At 56.1% G+C, this 12,822-nt stretch overlaps 1 protein-coding gene, 1 long non-coding RNA gene and 1 pseudogene across 5 annotated transcripts in view; all 3 read left to right on the top strand.

The window, feature by feature from the left end:
* Positions 1-12,822, top strand: part of POU2F3 (POU class 2 homeobox 3) — a 104,593-nt gene that overhangs the window by 15,842 nt on the left and 75,929 nt on the right. The window contains exon 4 of one of the 4 annotated variants that reach the window (XM_047692139.1): positions 1,024-1,473. The exons of 1 other annotated variant lie outside the window; for it this stretch is intronic. In XM_047692139.1, coding sequence (XP_047548095.1) covers positions 1,024-1,289 — 266 coding nt within the window. In that variant the 3' untranslated portion in view covers positions 1,290-1,473. Of the gene's footprint in view, positions 1-1,023; positions 1,474-6,967; positions 7,053-11,475; positions 11,669-12,822 lie in introns of those variants that run through there. 2 more of the 4 variants (XM_047692137.1, XM_047692138.1) reach the window with 2 other exon arrangements.
* LOC125080325 (uncharacterized) lies at positions 1,477-1,608 on the top strand (annotated as a pseudogene).
* LOC125078895 (uncharacterized) lies at positions 1,480-2,196 on the top strand. The gene is made up of 2 exons (XR_007121000.1): positions 1,480-1,685; positions 1,755-2,196. It is a non-coding gene; the product is annotated as an uncharacterized LOC125078895 (long non-coding RNA).

Consider the following 12,822-nt stretch of genomic DNA (forward strand, 5'->3'; position numbering starts at 1 on the left):
CACAGAACTGTGACTTGCTAGATCCCATTGAGGGAGATATCCAGGCAGCGCCAACCTTATTCCTTCCCTTAGTGAGAACACAGATGGGACATCCGTCATGGGGGGAGGCCCAGGTTGTAGGGTCCTGGTGGGGCTCAAAGACACTCATTCCTGCCCGCCCACCTCTGCCGCCCCCCCTTGGAAGCCAGCACCTCTCCTTTCTTTCATGTCTCCTCTGGTGTGAGCAGCTCTCTGCCGAGCTCCTTGAGGGCCCCGGCGTCTCTGTGGGCTCCCTGCCTTTAGGCCTGTGTGGCTTTGCTGCCGGTGGCTCTCCTGACACCGTTCCCAGGACCGTCCTCGGGTCCTCCGTATAGAGGACACCGGGAGATGACACAGCTCTAGTCCAAGTCCCTGGTCCTTCTGCCCAGCCGGCTGAACACTGGGCAAGTGCCTGCCCCTCCCAGGGCTCCCCTGGATTTCTAAACGCCCAGAGAGCTGTGCTCATGCCCTCCACACACAGCCCTCCCTGGTGAGCTGCACCCCACACTGCCGTGCAAGTCTGAAACTGCCCCCTGCCCTCCGGGGCTGGTCCCTCCCCCGGCCACTGAGCCGACGTCAGGGGCCAGGTCACTGCCATCTCCCTCCCGCACCCCCGCATGTGCCCTGGCCACGCTGATGTCCCGGCACGTTCGTGCTGGCCATCCTCAGATGTCCCTCCTTGAAGCCGCCCTCCTTGACTCTCTACTCTGTCTCATTCTAGTACAGCGATGTTTCTAAGCATAGGGTGGCGTTGCCACATGGAGGCCTTGAAGTCAGATGGCCCGGGGTTCCCTTCTCACTCCACTCCTTCCTCTGTGACCTCAGGCAGATCACTAAACCCCTCTGAGCCGGGTTTCTCATCGATCAGCCAGGAGACCAAGAACGGGTACTTGGCTCCTCGGGTTGACCGGAGGCCCCAGGAGGCCATGCAGGGCCGGAGCGTGGGTCTGGGGTGGGGGGCTGCCCTCTCTTTCCCCACCGCTGACCCCCGCCTCTCTTTGCCAGGTGTGGACAGCTCCGTGTTTGAGGCTCTGCCTGAGGCCACGGAGCCCTCCGGGCTGCGGCGCTGTGGGCAGGTGGGGGACAGCGGGAGGCCATGCATCTGCCGCTATGGCCTTAGCCTGGCCTGGTACCCGTGTTTGCTCAAATACTGCCACAGCCACGACCGGCCGGCCCCCTACAGGTGCGGCATCCGCAGCTGCCAGAAGAACTACCGCTTCGACTTCTATGTGCCCCACAGGCAGCTGTGCCTCTGGGACGAGGAGCCCTAGCTGGGCAGGGGAGAAGACGGTGGTCCCTGAGGTGGCTGCTCTGGGTTCCCCGCTCTTCCCCAGGCCACCAGAGGGGGTGGCACCCCTCCCACTGAGGCCTTATTTCCCTCGACCCGGGAGCCTCTGGCCCCATCACGTCCGACTGTGAAACGGGGTGTGGCATGGCAGGGGTTAACTCATGGAGGCAATCGCTTCTCGGCCTTTTGGCTAAGATCAAGTGTAGTAACTCATGGAGGCAGCCCCCCCCAGTCACCCTGTGCCTCCCTTGGGGACAGAGAGAAGGGGGCTTTCCAGATTTGCCACCCTTCCCTTAAGCTCCCCCTGAAGTGTTCTCTTTCAAGCAACCAAATGATGGCCCGTGACTCTATTTAACTCTAAAGGTTTCGATCCTGGAAGGTGTCTGTGCCTGTGACACCAACCTACACACACACCCCTTCCCCAACTCACCCATCTGGATCCTGGAAGGTGTCTGTGCCTGTGACACCGACACACACACACACACACACACACACACGCACACACCCCTTCCCCGACTCACCCATCTGGAAGGAGCCAGCCCCTCTGCACCACCCAATGCTCACCAAGGAGGGGATCCCTGCCCTGGAGGGGGCGCTGCCAGGGACCGTCGCCGTAGCCCCTACACCAGATCACAGCGCATTCTTGTCATTGCTGGCCTCCAACGCTGGGGCACGTGAGGACCTCCCATATGTGCCTCTCCCCCCCCCCCCCCCGACCCAGACCCTGTGGGGACCACAGGCACCAGCATCCTGCACTCTAAACGGAAATATTTTTGTAAGGCTCTGGGGCAGGGAGGGAGCATGAAGTACCAGGAAAACTTGAATCCCAGATTTTTAATGCAAAGTATTTATCATTTGTACCAGAAATAAAAGTTTAAATTTTTATTTGACTGACAGGGTGCAGGGCAGAGTTCTGAGAGCACTCCTGGCCGATGCTGCCACCTGGTGTCAGAAGTGTTCCATTACATGACGGGTGACCCTGCTTGGGACATCTTCCAAGGCACCTGCTGTGCTCAGCCATTGCGCAGCTGGGACAGGGACAGGACCCAGGCGGGTGGGGAGGGGGGCGCAGATTAGGGAAGGATAAGACAAAACTGCACAGAATAAGAGACAGACATAGATGAGCAAGGGAGACAATAAAAGCCTAAGCTAGATTAAGACAAGAAACTAGGCATAAACTCCAGAACCAGCCTTTCAAGGTTCAAATCCCGGCCTAGATTCTTCTTTCCTGCACAATCTTGGGTCAGGCTACTTTGCCTCTCTGTGCCTCAGCTCTCTCGGTTATACAATGAGCTTCAATGTGGCGTAGGTTCATTCACGGGAAGTGACCAGCACGTAGCACTCGCTATACTCGCCATTGTTAATATCGTTAGTGTTCATGGTCTTAGTATCCTCACCTGTAAACCTGAGACAGCTAAACCAGGCCTCTTCGCATCAAAAGTACCTTCCAGTATAAAGAGGCTGTGATAGGAAGTGCCAAGCTGGGTGCCGGAAGGCTTCCGGGAAAGGAGGGGTGTGCAGGCTGGATTTGTCAGAAGGAGACTCCTGGACCAGGTGGGACCTGGCTTGGAGCAGAAGGATGGTAGGTATTCAGCAGGTGGAGGAGACTGAGCACAGGGCGGGAAAAGAGTGCTGCAGGGGCTGGGAAAGTCCCAAGTGTCCCATAGGGGACTCCTGAGGAAAGGAGGAGACCGAGAGAGGGAACCCCTTCCTCATCAGCTTGGAAAGGAAACAGGCTGTCAGGACAGCCCTCGCTTACTCTGCTCCCCAGAACAAGCCACTGCTGCTCCTTGAAGCTGCACAACCCAGAGGGTTGTGGTGGGAGCCAGGCTTCCTTGGCCACGGTCAAGTTAGGGATGGGCGGGGAGACTTCTTTTCAGGCAGGTATGTCTCTTCCTGAACCCGTTTCTAAGGACCAGCTTCAGTGGTGCCAGTAGCCAAGGAGGGAGGTGTTCCTCTCCGGGGCCCTTTCCTCCTTCCCCTGCTGCCCAGTCCAGGCCCTCAGTCCTGCTCTGGGTTGGGGAGGGGATTTCTGGGAGAAGGCACCGCCTTCATCCCATCCTATATGTGCCTTATTTGCTGGGGGTGGGGTCCCTAGGCCATATACCTTTTCTCCTCACTTTCAATAGCCTAAAATAAGGCTGTTTTTGAAGGGTGCTTTTCTAATCTTCCTTGGGAAGACTAGCACCTCCCAGCCTGCCTGTCGCCTGCCATGAGAGGGATCTGGACCCTGTTGTCACCACAGACTACCCTGCTTGGTCTTGTGGCACGGGATGGGAATTAAGATTCCCTGAGCCTTTGGGTTGATGCCACACTCGGGCAAAGCCCACGCTCCCCTCCTTCCAAACGACTCTCCCCCGCCGCCCCCCTCCCTCCCCACCCCCTCGCTGTCAGGTAGCTCCAATGCCAAGACCGCAGTCACTTCTCTGGCGAGGGTCTCAGGGGCCCGTGTACCTCAAAATCCCTTGAGAGCTCAGCTCATTAAATACCTGTTCAGGGCCAGCTATTTGAGAAATGCCCGGATAAGGCTTTACTTTCCTCAAGACGCCTTTGCGCACTTGCGAAAACAATCAGGGGAGGTACTAGGTACTAGATCTACGACCAACACTTATTTCTCTGGTGTTTCCAAGCTGATGAAGTGACTTTGTATCTGTTAGCTCGTCTGCTCATGGTAGCGATCCTGGGACACTTTAGGGATGTGGCTCACCCATAAAATTACATGACTTGCCCAAGGTCAGACAGCTGCTTCGAGCGCCGTTGGGATCCAACCCTCAACCTTCTGACTCCACATACCTACTAACCCTAATGGGCTTATCAGACTGGCCCCCTGGAACCACAGAGAGCACAGCTCACCCGTGGGGTGGGGAGAGGGGGAGCAGTACGAGGTGGGCAGCACCCCCGAGGCCAGTCCCGCAGTAGCAAGCCCTGGACATATGGGGGTGTGCCCACCAGTCCCCCATGACTAGAGTCGGCAGGAGCGGGCTCCCGCTTGCTCCCTTTGACCACGGTGAGCAGGGCTCGGGGTGGGAGGCCAGGACCCTGGGCCTCACTGGAACCTCTTCAACACAGAGAAGCCACAGGTGGCGCCAGGCACCCCCTGGCAGGATCACCCCAACCTGGGCTGGGCCTTGCTGTACGTTCTGTGGGTTTTTCTCGGGCTCCTTTCTCTGCAAACTTACTCAAGGTAGTCCTGTCCTAGAACCTCGATGAGGTGGGTTTTGCCACCGAGGAGTCTGGCAAAAAACGGGGCAGGACCCCTCCTAAGAAGAAAAACTTGAGGGTGACAGTGCCTGTGAGAATGAGGGTAACGGCCTCATCCGAGCTGTGTGCATTTGGGGGTGGGCCGCCTCCTCACCAGCCCCCAGTTCCTCATCTGCGAAGAGGCGGCCGCCTCGCCGGCCATCAGCCTGTCCTTGCTGGCTGGCATTCTGCCTCAGATCGTCAGGCCTGTGGCTACCGGTGCTCAAATTGTCTGTGACTTGCTCCTCCAAGCCATGCTGTAGAGAAATGCTAAAAACGGAACACTGCAAAACCCAATATTTGGTAAAGACTGACAGACTCCCCTCCAGATGGGGCTGTCCCAACTTACACCCTCACCAGCAAGTGCACGAGAGGCCCATTTCCCCACATTCCTGCTGCAGCAGTCGGGGTTCTCTAGAGAAAGAGAACCACTAGGATGCACAGAGGGAGAGATTTATAGTAAGAAATTAGCTCATGTGATTGTGGGATCTAGAAAGTCCAAAATGCCAGCAGTTTAGGCAAAAGTGGATGTTGCCATCTTGAGTTGGAAATCTGCAGGGCAGGTCAACTGTCTGGAAATTCAGACAGCATTTCTGTTACAGTCTGAAGCCGAATTCCTTCTTGGGGAAACCTCGCCTTTTGCTCTTAAGGCTTTCAACTGATTGGATGAGGCCCACCTACGTTATTGAGGGCAATCTCTCTAAAGCCAACTGATTGTAGTTGTCAATCACATCACAAAAATACCTTCACAGCAGCATCTAGATTCGTGTTAGACCATGGCTTAGCCAAACTGACATGTGGAACGAATCATCACACTGGCTATCACTTGATCTTAGCACTGTTTTGGCCACTTAGACCTTGAAAATGTTAAATAAAGAATTCTGGGGTTTCCTCTCAGATCTCCACTATTGACTGAAGCCAGGTAGCAGGTAACAGCCCTGCGGATTGTTCTGGTTGCCCCCCCTACCCCCACCCCATTCATTCCCTACCCTCTTCTGTTCTGCTCTGTGCCCCAGGACACCAGCCTGCGGATGGGCCTCACCTGGGCCCCTTTACCTCGGGCTCGGCCAGTGAGAAGCCCCAGAGATCAGAGGGCAGGACGAGAGGGATTTCCAGGCATATATCCCTGCTCCTTCCTGCTTCTGGAACCCTCCGCACTGGCTTCCTTGCTCCAGGCTCCAGACCTCCTTGGGCTCCTAGACCACGATTTCCTCCTGCGTCTTCAGCCCCAGCCTCTCAGCATCCCAACTCCCTGGTTCCCTTCACCCTGCTCGCACCTCCATGAATAAGAAGCACCTTCATTAAAGGCTGTCCTCCGTGTTGCACTGACTCTGTTTCCCGCAGAGACCCTTACTGCTGACCACGGCACTCCCTGCTAGAGACCCAGAAGAATGGACAGTGGGATGGAAGAAAGCGAAAGGGAGGTAGAAGAACACACAGACTCATGTGGCAGGCACTGGGGCATCCCTTCTTGGGGAAGAGCCCAGCCTCAGGGGGCTTTAGGTGGAGCGAAGGAAGGAAGGCAGGTCACAAGCCACCTCAGGCCCCAGGCCCAGGGTGTGTGGTGTCCACCTCCCCGGTGGTGACCGGCTGCCCACCCCCAGGGCCCCACAGCAGGCCCCCGGAGCACCCCTCCATGTTTCAGTTAGAGGATGTGGTCCAGTATCAGGAACTTGCGTTCCCTGTTCCCCGCTCCACAAGCATCACCGGCCTGGGAGCCTCCTAAGGACGGGGACAGTGTCTGGTCTGCATTATGTTTCCAGCCCCTAGCTTAACCCACAGTGCCAGTGGGTACTCAATACACACTCTGAATGGATGAACGGGGGAATGGCCCCTGACCTTCTATGCATCAGGGTGTGGGATTGCATGTAGCTCGGGAGCCCCAGAGGGCACCGTGGGAGTGGCGCATTTTAACCAGCAGAGCTGTCCAGCGACAGGATGGCCACCAGACGAGGCCAGGACTCCTGTCACTGCATTGATGGGGCTAAGGCTGGCTGACTCAAACTGGGATTCCCAGGCAAAGTCTGACCTCCGGTGGGAGCACAGGCCAAAGACCCAACAGCATGCTGGAACCGAGATTCAGTATCTCCCACCTGCCTGGAACTGGGGCCCTCACCCGAAGTCCCCCAGCCATGGAGGGCATTCAGGGCACCACAGCGGTGAGAGCTCTCCAGTCTGGCAGGTAAGGATGCTCGAGCTGAGGTCACACGCGGCCCATCACCGCAAGAGGGCGCGCTGGCCTTAGACTTGCCCCGAGCGTGCGGGCGCTCCCGGAGGCTTACCGGGTCTGAAGTAGACCGGCAGAGTTGGGAAAGGACCGAGGCGGGGTTCTGCTGAAGGGGTCATCGCAGTGGCAGACCCAGGCCCAATGCAGTCCCCAAGACAAGAAAAGCTCATTGCAAGACAGTTGTTATGCTGTTTTAAAATCAAATCCGTATGATTACTATTTTTCAGAACCTTCAAGTGCAAGTGGGCTGTGAGTTTGTGTGCGCTCCTCCCTTTAGAGGTGAGTGAAGGCTGGCCATAGGGGTAGGGAGAGCGTGTCTCGGGCTGGGGCCTGGGCATTGGGGATAAGGCGGCAGGGAATAGCTCAGGGTCTTGACTCCCTTGTCCTCTCTGGTACACTCCCCAGAAACAGTGGCTTTATCCTGGTTCCCAGAGCACCTCTCACTTTGTCACCTGACACTACCCCCCCCCCAGCCCATCCTGCAATACTCTTCCTGGCAATGGAGCCATCAGATTGCCTCTGAGGTGTGATTTTAAGAGGCCTGCAAGTTCTTCTTGGCCCCTACTACCTTCCATCTGCTCTTTTGGGAAGCCTGAGCTGGGATCATTCCATTCCCTGTGGTTGCCTCAAGGCAGGGAGCTGACCCCCACCCCGTACCCCCACGCTCTGGGCCCTGCAGCCCATCTGGCAGACAGAAGGAGCTAGAAGGGACTTGTTGTTTGGTGGCCTTCCAGGACGCCTGGCTCTCCACCCTTCTCCCAGCCCTGACAACTCAATCCAGCTGACCATGACAGGAAATGAGAGTGAGCAACAGGGCCCACAGCCAAGAAGGCCACTTCTCTTTGTCGAGGCGGAGAAGGGGACCGGGGGCTCACCTCCCTCCCCAAAAGACCTTCTCTCAGTGGGAGATAGTGCATCCGGCAATGTGTCTGAAAGGGGAGGCTGGCTCCTGGAGACTTCTGTTCTGGAAGCAGAGGCATGCTCAAGTAGAAATGGGGCCTCGAGAGCTAGTGACTTCCGAGGGGATCAAATGTCACCCCAGGAAGACCGGGAGGACCTGGGATAGAGTCAGCGTTGATCACAGTTTGGGGACTACATGGTCCTGGAGTAAAGTTTTGGCTACTCTCTGGAAAAGTCCTCCAGCTGTTGAGAAAGGGTAGGGGTGAGGGAAGCAGGGAGCCCTCATTTGCATTTCATTTGCATTTCATTTGCATTTCGTTTGCATGCACCTCTTTTGATGTCCAAAGGCAATGAAATTTCCTGTCCTTGCTTCTTTTTCCCTTTCCTTCTCTGTTCGTTTTCTAACCTCCAGGCAACATCCTATCTCTCTTCTTTTCCCCACAGCTTTTCCTCTCCCAAGCCAAACAAAAAACAAGGAGTATTAGGTCCAGAGGGTTGGCACCTTCCCCTTCCCCAGGATCTCCTATCTGCCCTGAACTCAAAAGCTGTTTTCATGGAAATTCTGAGTTCTGGGAAAGAGGGAGGGATAAAAAGGTCTTCTGCACTCCCATTCAGTTCATCTCACTGAAATGATCATCAAGCAAATCCGAGAGGGAAGGAAGAGAGATTGCCCAGCTTTGCCCCTTGCCCCATATTTGCCTGCCACAAACCCACCCATCCTGCTAAGACTCTGGAGGACCAGATGAAGGAGAAGCAGAGAGAACGGAAGGGTCTCAGCTCTGCGGTAACTTGTCCATTTGCTCAGGAACCCTGGGCAAGTTCCACCGCCCCTGCCCTCTGTGGCCCTGGGTTCCTCCTATGAATGATAGTCTAGATTCCTTTCACCTGGAATGACATGATCCCAGAAGAGAAGGGGAGGCTCCAGCACAGACCCTGGAGGGTAGGATTAAAAGTGCTAGCTTTAAGGGCGCCTGGATGGCTCAGTGGGTTAAGCGTCCAACTTCAGCACAAGTCATGATCCCCGGGGTGAGTCCGAGCCCCCTCCCTGCTCAACAGGGAGCCTACTTCTCCCTCTCCTCTCCACTTGTGTTCTCTCTAGCTATTTCTGTCGCTATCTCTGTCTCTGTCTCTCTCTCTCTCAAGTAAATAAATAAAATTTTTAAAAATGAAAAAAATAAAAGTGCCAGCTTCAGAGTCAGGCAGACCTGTTCTAAACCCTAACTCTGCCATCTACTAGCTGCATTAATTTCCCTGACCGTCAGCTATAAAAGGAGTCTAAAGTCGTGTCTTCCTTCTAAAGGTGTGCTCAGTAAATAAGGTGCGTGCCCGGCACACAGCACCTCTTTTGACAGGTAGGAAGCACTCAATATTTATTGAATGAATGAGTCCAGGGATGAAGGTGAGGTAATGTCTGTCACCCTCTCCCCACCCCCTCACCCTCCCCTCCTCCCACCTGGTCTGGAATCCAAAGCTGTTCTTCCAACCGTGAACCTTCAAGGTCTCACCTCTGCCTCTATGGTTTGCCATCCACAAGAGCTTTGTCCCACCTCATCCCCAAGGCACCAGAACCCCAGCCTGCTTGAGCTAGAAGGTCCTTGGAAGCCATAAGTCACATCAAACCCCGGGCTTCTGGAAAACCAAAGCCCAGAGAAGAAAGGTATTCTGCACATGAAAAGAGAAACAGCAGGTCCCAGATGTGGTGGTCAGAGACTCAGACCTTCGTGTACACAGCCACACAGATGTTATGCAAATTGACATATGGAGATCACAAGCACACGGGGGTATATAAACGATGGGCAGGCATTTCTCTAGCTTGATGGCAGGCGAAATACCATTGTAGATAAGAAAGGGACCTCAGGGAAGGAGCCAGACCTGGAGTGGAGGAGGGAAGGGAAAGGAGGGAGAAGAGGAGGGAAAGAAGGGACAGGTTAGAGGTGTCCTGACAGGGGTCCCTGGGTTCAAGAGGTCTCCGAGAAGCCTTTACCGATCTCTTCCCTCAGCCAAAGAATCAGGAAGAAAGTCCTCCTCTCTCTTGCCAAGAGTGGAAGAAGAGAAGAGGATGTGACTGGGGGAGGGTGGTTTGTATGAACCTGAACAGGTACTTACTGGGCAGCTCCTACCCCTCCACGGGCTCTGTGGCACCCACGGAGTCCTCCCTAAGTCTGTGTGTCCCTGTGCTATGCTCAGTGCCAGGGGTGGGGTGGGGGGCATGGGGGGGTGTAGCCGGGGGAGGGGGTGGGCAGCCAATTAGTTAAGGACCTGGAAGGAGGACAAGAAAAGCCCCACAGAACCTGCCACAAGGACTATGAAGCACACTGAAGTGTTACGCCAATTTAGTCCAAGATCAGATCACTTCCAAGTTCAGAACGGAGGGGGCATTTGAACTGTGCTAAGGAGTAGCAGGCAGTGTTTCAGATCAGGAGCCCTGGTTCTTACTGGCTGTGCAACCCTGGGCAAGTTCCACTCTCTAAACCTCATCTTATCCACCTGTTAAATGGAAGTAATAAGAGTCCCATTTACGAGTTGTTATGAGGACTAGACAAGATCGGAAGCCTTTAAAGTGTTGGTTAGCACAGTGCCTGGCACCGAGCGGAGAGCTCAGTAAATGCTGGATATTATAAGAGGGGTCATTGGGGTGGGCGTGGCTAATGTATCAGATGGAAAGAATGCCATGAACAAGGCAGAGAGTCAGAAAAGCTCAGGACCTGCTCTATGAGCAGGAAAGGGTCCTTGAGATGAAGATGAATGTAGGTTAGTAGGGACACCTATCTGGAAAGGAGAGCAAGGTCCTGTGCTCCTGTCAGCCCATGGCTCTCTGCGCTTACAGACAGGTGGTCCCTTGGCCTTGGCACCACTTCCTGGGACCTAAAGAACGGAGGAGAAGAGTCGGGAGAACTGAGATGATGAGTCTTTGCTGGGTGCTACAAAGAGCACTGAAGGGAGAGTCCAGAGAACTGACTGAGTCAGGCTCCAGCACTAGGAAATGGTATGCCTTTGGCAAGTCCCTTCCCAGCTCTGTAGATGAGGCAGGTGGCTGTCCCCACAATCCCTGACCCTGGTAAATAATGTTCACATCATCTTCTCAGAGAGTCTCAGAGCCACCTGGGACCTGGAGGACAGGCAGGAGACAATGTCTTCACCCGGAAAATGGGATAATATTCTGGGCCCCATCTAGTTCCTAGGATGTTGTGAGCACCTGTGGGGGGTTGGGGGGCCACCTGTGGGGGTTAGTTCCGCCACCGGCTAAACTGCATGTGGATAGATTCGGGTTAGGACGAACAACCGCCCCTTTTTACAGATGAGTAAACTGAGTGCAGGAAGGTGAAAAGCCTTGGCTCTTGTCACACAGCTCATAAGCCGTGGCGAGAGAGCAAAGCCGGATTCTTTCGACAACACCCCCACGTCTTTTCTAAACACTCTAGACTCCTTGCAGCTCTTACCCTTTGGGAGTCTGTCCAGAGAGCGGCTCAGGCCCCAGGTGGATAGTCCATCAAGGGTTCCTAAAAAGGGCGAGCTGGACCAGGAGTCTGGGGCGCTGTGGGCGCGAGTCGGGGGACGCTGCGGGGCCAGGTTAGGGCAGACAGGTGTTCCGCAGGGTCGGCGGGACCCGCCCCGGCAGCATCCCGTGTCCCCCTCCCCAGGTCCCCAGCTCCGCGTATGCAAATCACTGGTTTGCATGGGCCCGGGGCCAGGCGCGGGGGCCCTGCCAGGGGGCGTGGCCGGCGGCCCCCGCCCCGCGCCGCGTGCTCACCTGGGGAGTGTGGCAATCCTGGCCGTGCAGAGCGCTGCCCGGGCGGGAGCAGCGGAGCGCGCGACAGCGGCGGCGACGGCCCCGGCAGCGGCTTCCACGGCGGCGGCGGCGGCGGCCGGGGGCGGGAGGAAGGAGACCCTGGCTTTCCAGGGGGCCCGGCTGGGGCAGTCGCGAGGGGCCTGGGGGGGCGCTGGCTTTGGCCCCGGCTGGGGCAGGATGGTGAATCTGGAACCCATGCACACAGGTGAGGGGTGGAGGCAGTGAGCGCTGACAGGTGACAGAGAAGGGGTGAAGGGGGTGAAGGAGGAGAGGGAGAGGGGCGCCGTTCTGGGTGGGGCGTCTTCTTACCCAGCGACCAGGAGAGGGCAGTGTGGATAGCGGGTCACCCAGGGGCCAGCGATGTGGGTAGGTGGATGTCGGGGGACCCTGGAAAAGAATGGAGGTGGGGACTGGGGGGGAGGGTGAAGGGTGGGAGGGCTTCTGAAGCCTTGGATCTGGAGAGTGGCAGACTGTGTGGGACTTGGGTATGCGGAGCTGTTGCCGTCTGGCTGAAGTTGCTCTGTTCACTGATCGCAGAAGGGTGGCTCACTCACTCAGCCAGGGGTGTGGACCTGGGAGTGCATAAGTGAGGAAAATACTTGTATCCACATGTTACGTGTTTTGTGTGTCGGTCCTTTATGTGAAGTGGAGGCAGAGTGGGCATTTGTAAGGTGTAGTGGGGCACTAGGAGAGGCAAGTGGGGCCTGGCAATTGCAGAGACACACCTGGGGCAGGCGCAGTGTATTGATTAGGGCTTGTGGAAACGTGTGTCCCTGTGTATCAGAGGTGAGTCTACTGTCCTCATGTGTGTGTGTGGGGGTTGCGGTGGAGCAGACCCCATGTGTGAATGAGTGCCTACCCACAGGCTCTGTGGTTATCGGCAGTACTGTAGGCTTCGTGCTAGGGAATCCGTGTGCAGGTGTGGGTCAGGAACTCTGTGGGACCCTGAAGGAGGAGCAGCCAGACCCATGGACCCGTGAGACTATTGCATAGGTGCTTCCATTTCTGTGTCTCAGAGAGGGTGGTGAGAGGTATGCTCTCTGTGTTCCATGTCCCATGGATTCAGATACTAAAACCCCCTTTCTTCAGGGGATGCGAATGCTTTTCCAGGAGTCCGTTCCCCCTGTGTGAATGGTGTGTGGGCATGGCGTGAACCAAGTCCCCTCCACTCACCCTGCTGATCCATCCTTCCACAGCAGGCTAAGACAGGAGCTGCTAATCCTGAATGGTCACACTTGGTGTTAAGGTGGGCCTCCTAGATGTCTGAGGGTTTGAGTGGAGAACAGACACAAGGTGTAGAAGGCTACAACTGATTTGGCCATTTCAAACGAGCAAGTTGCTTCTCAGAGTGGGAGGGTA

The sequence above is a fragment of the Lutra lutra genome, chromosome 10 (genome assembly GCF_902655055.1).
Source record: "Lutra lutra chromosome 10, mLutLut1.2, whole genome shotgun sequence".
Lineage (NCBI taxonomy): Eukaryota > Metazoa > Chordata > Mammalia > Carnivora > Mustelidae > Lutra > Lutra lutra.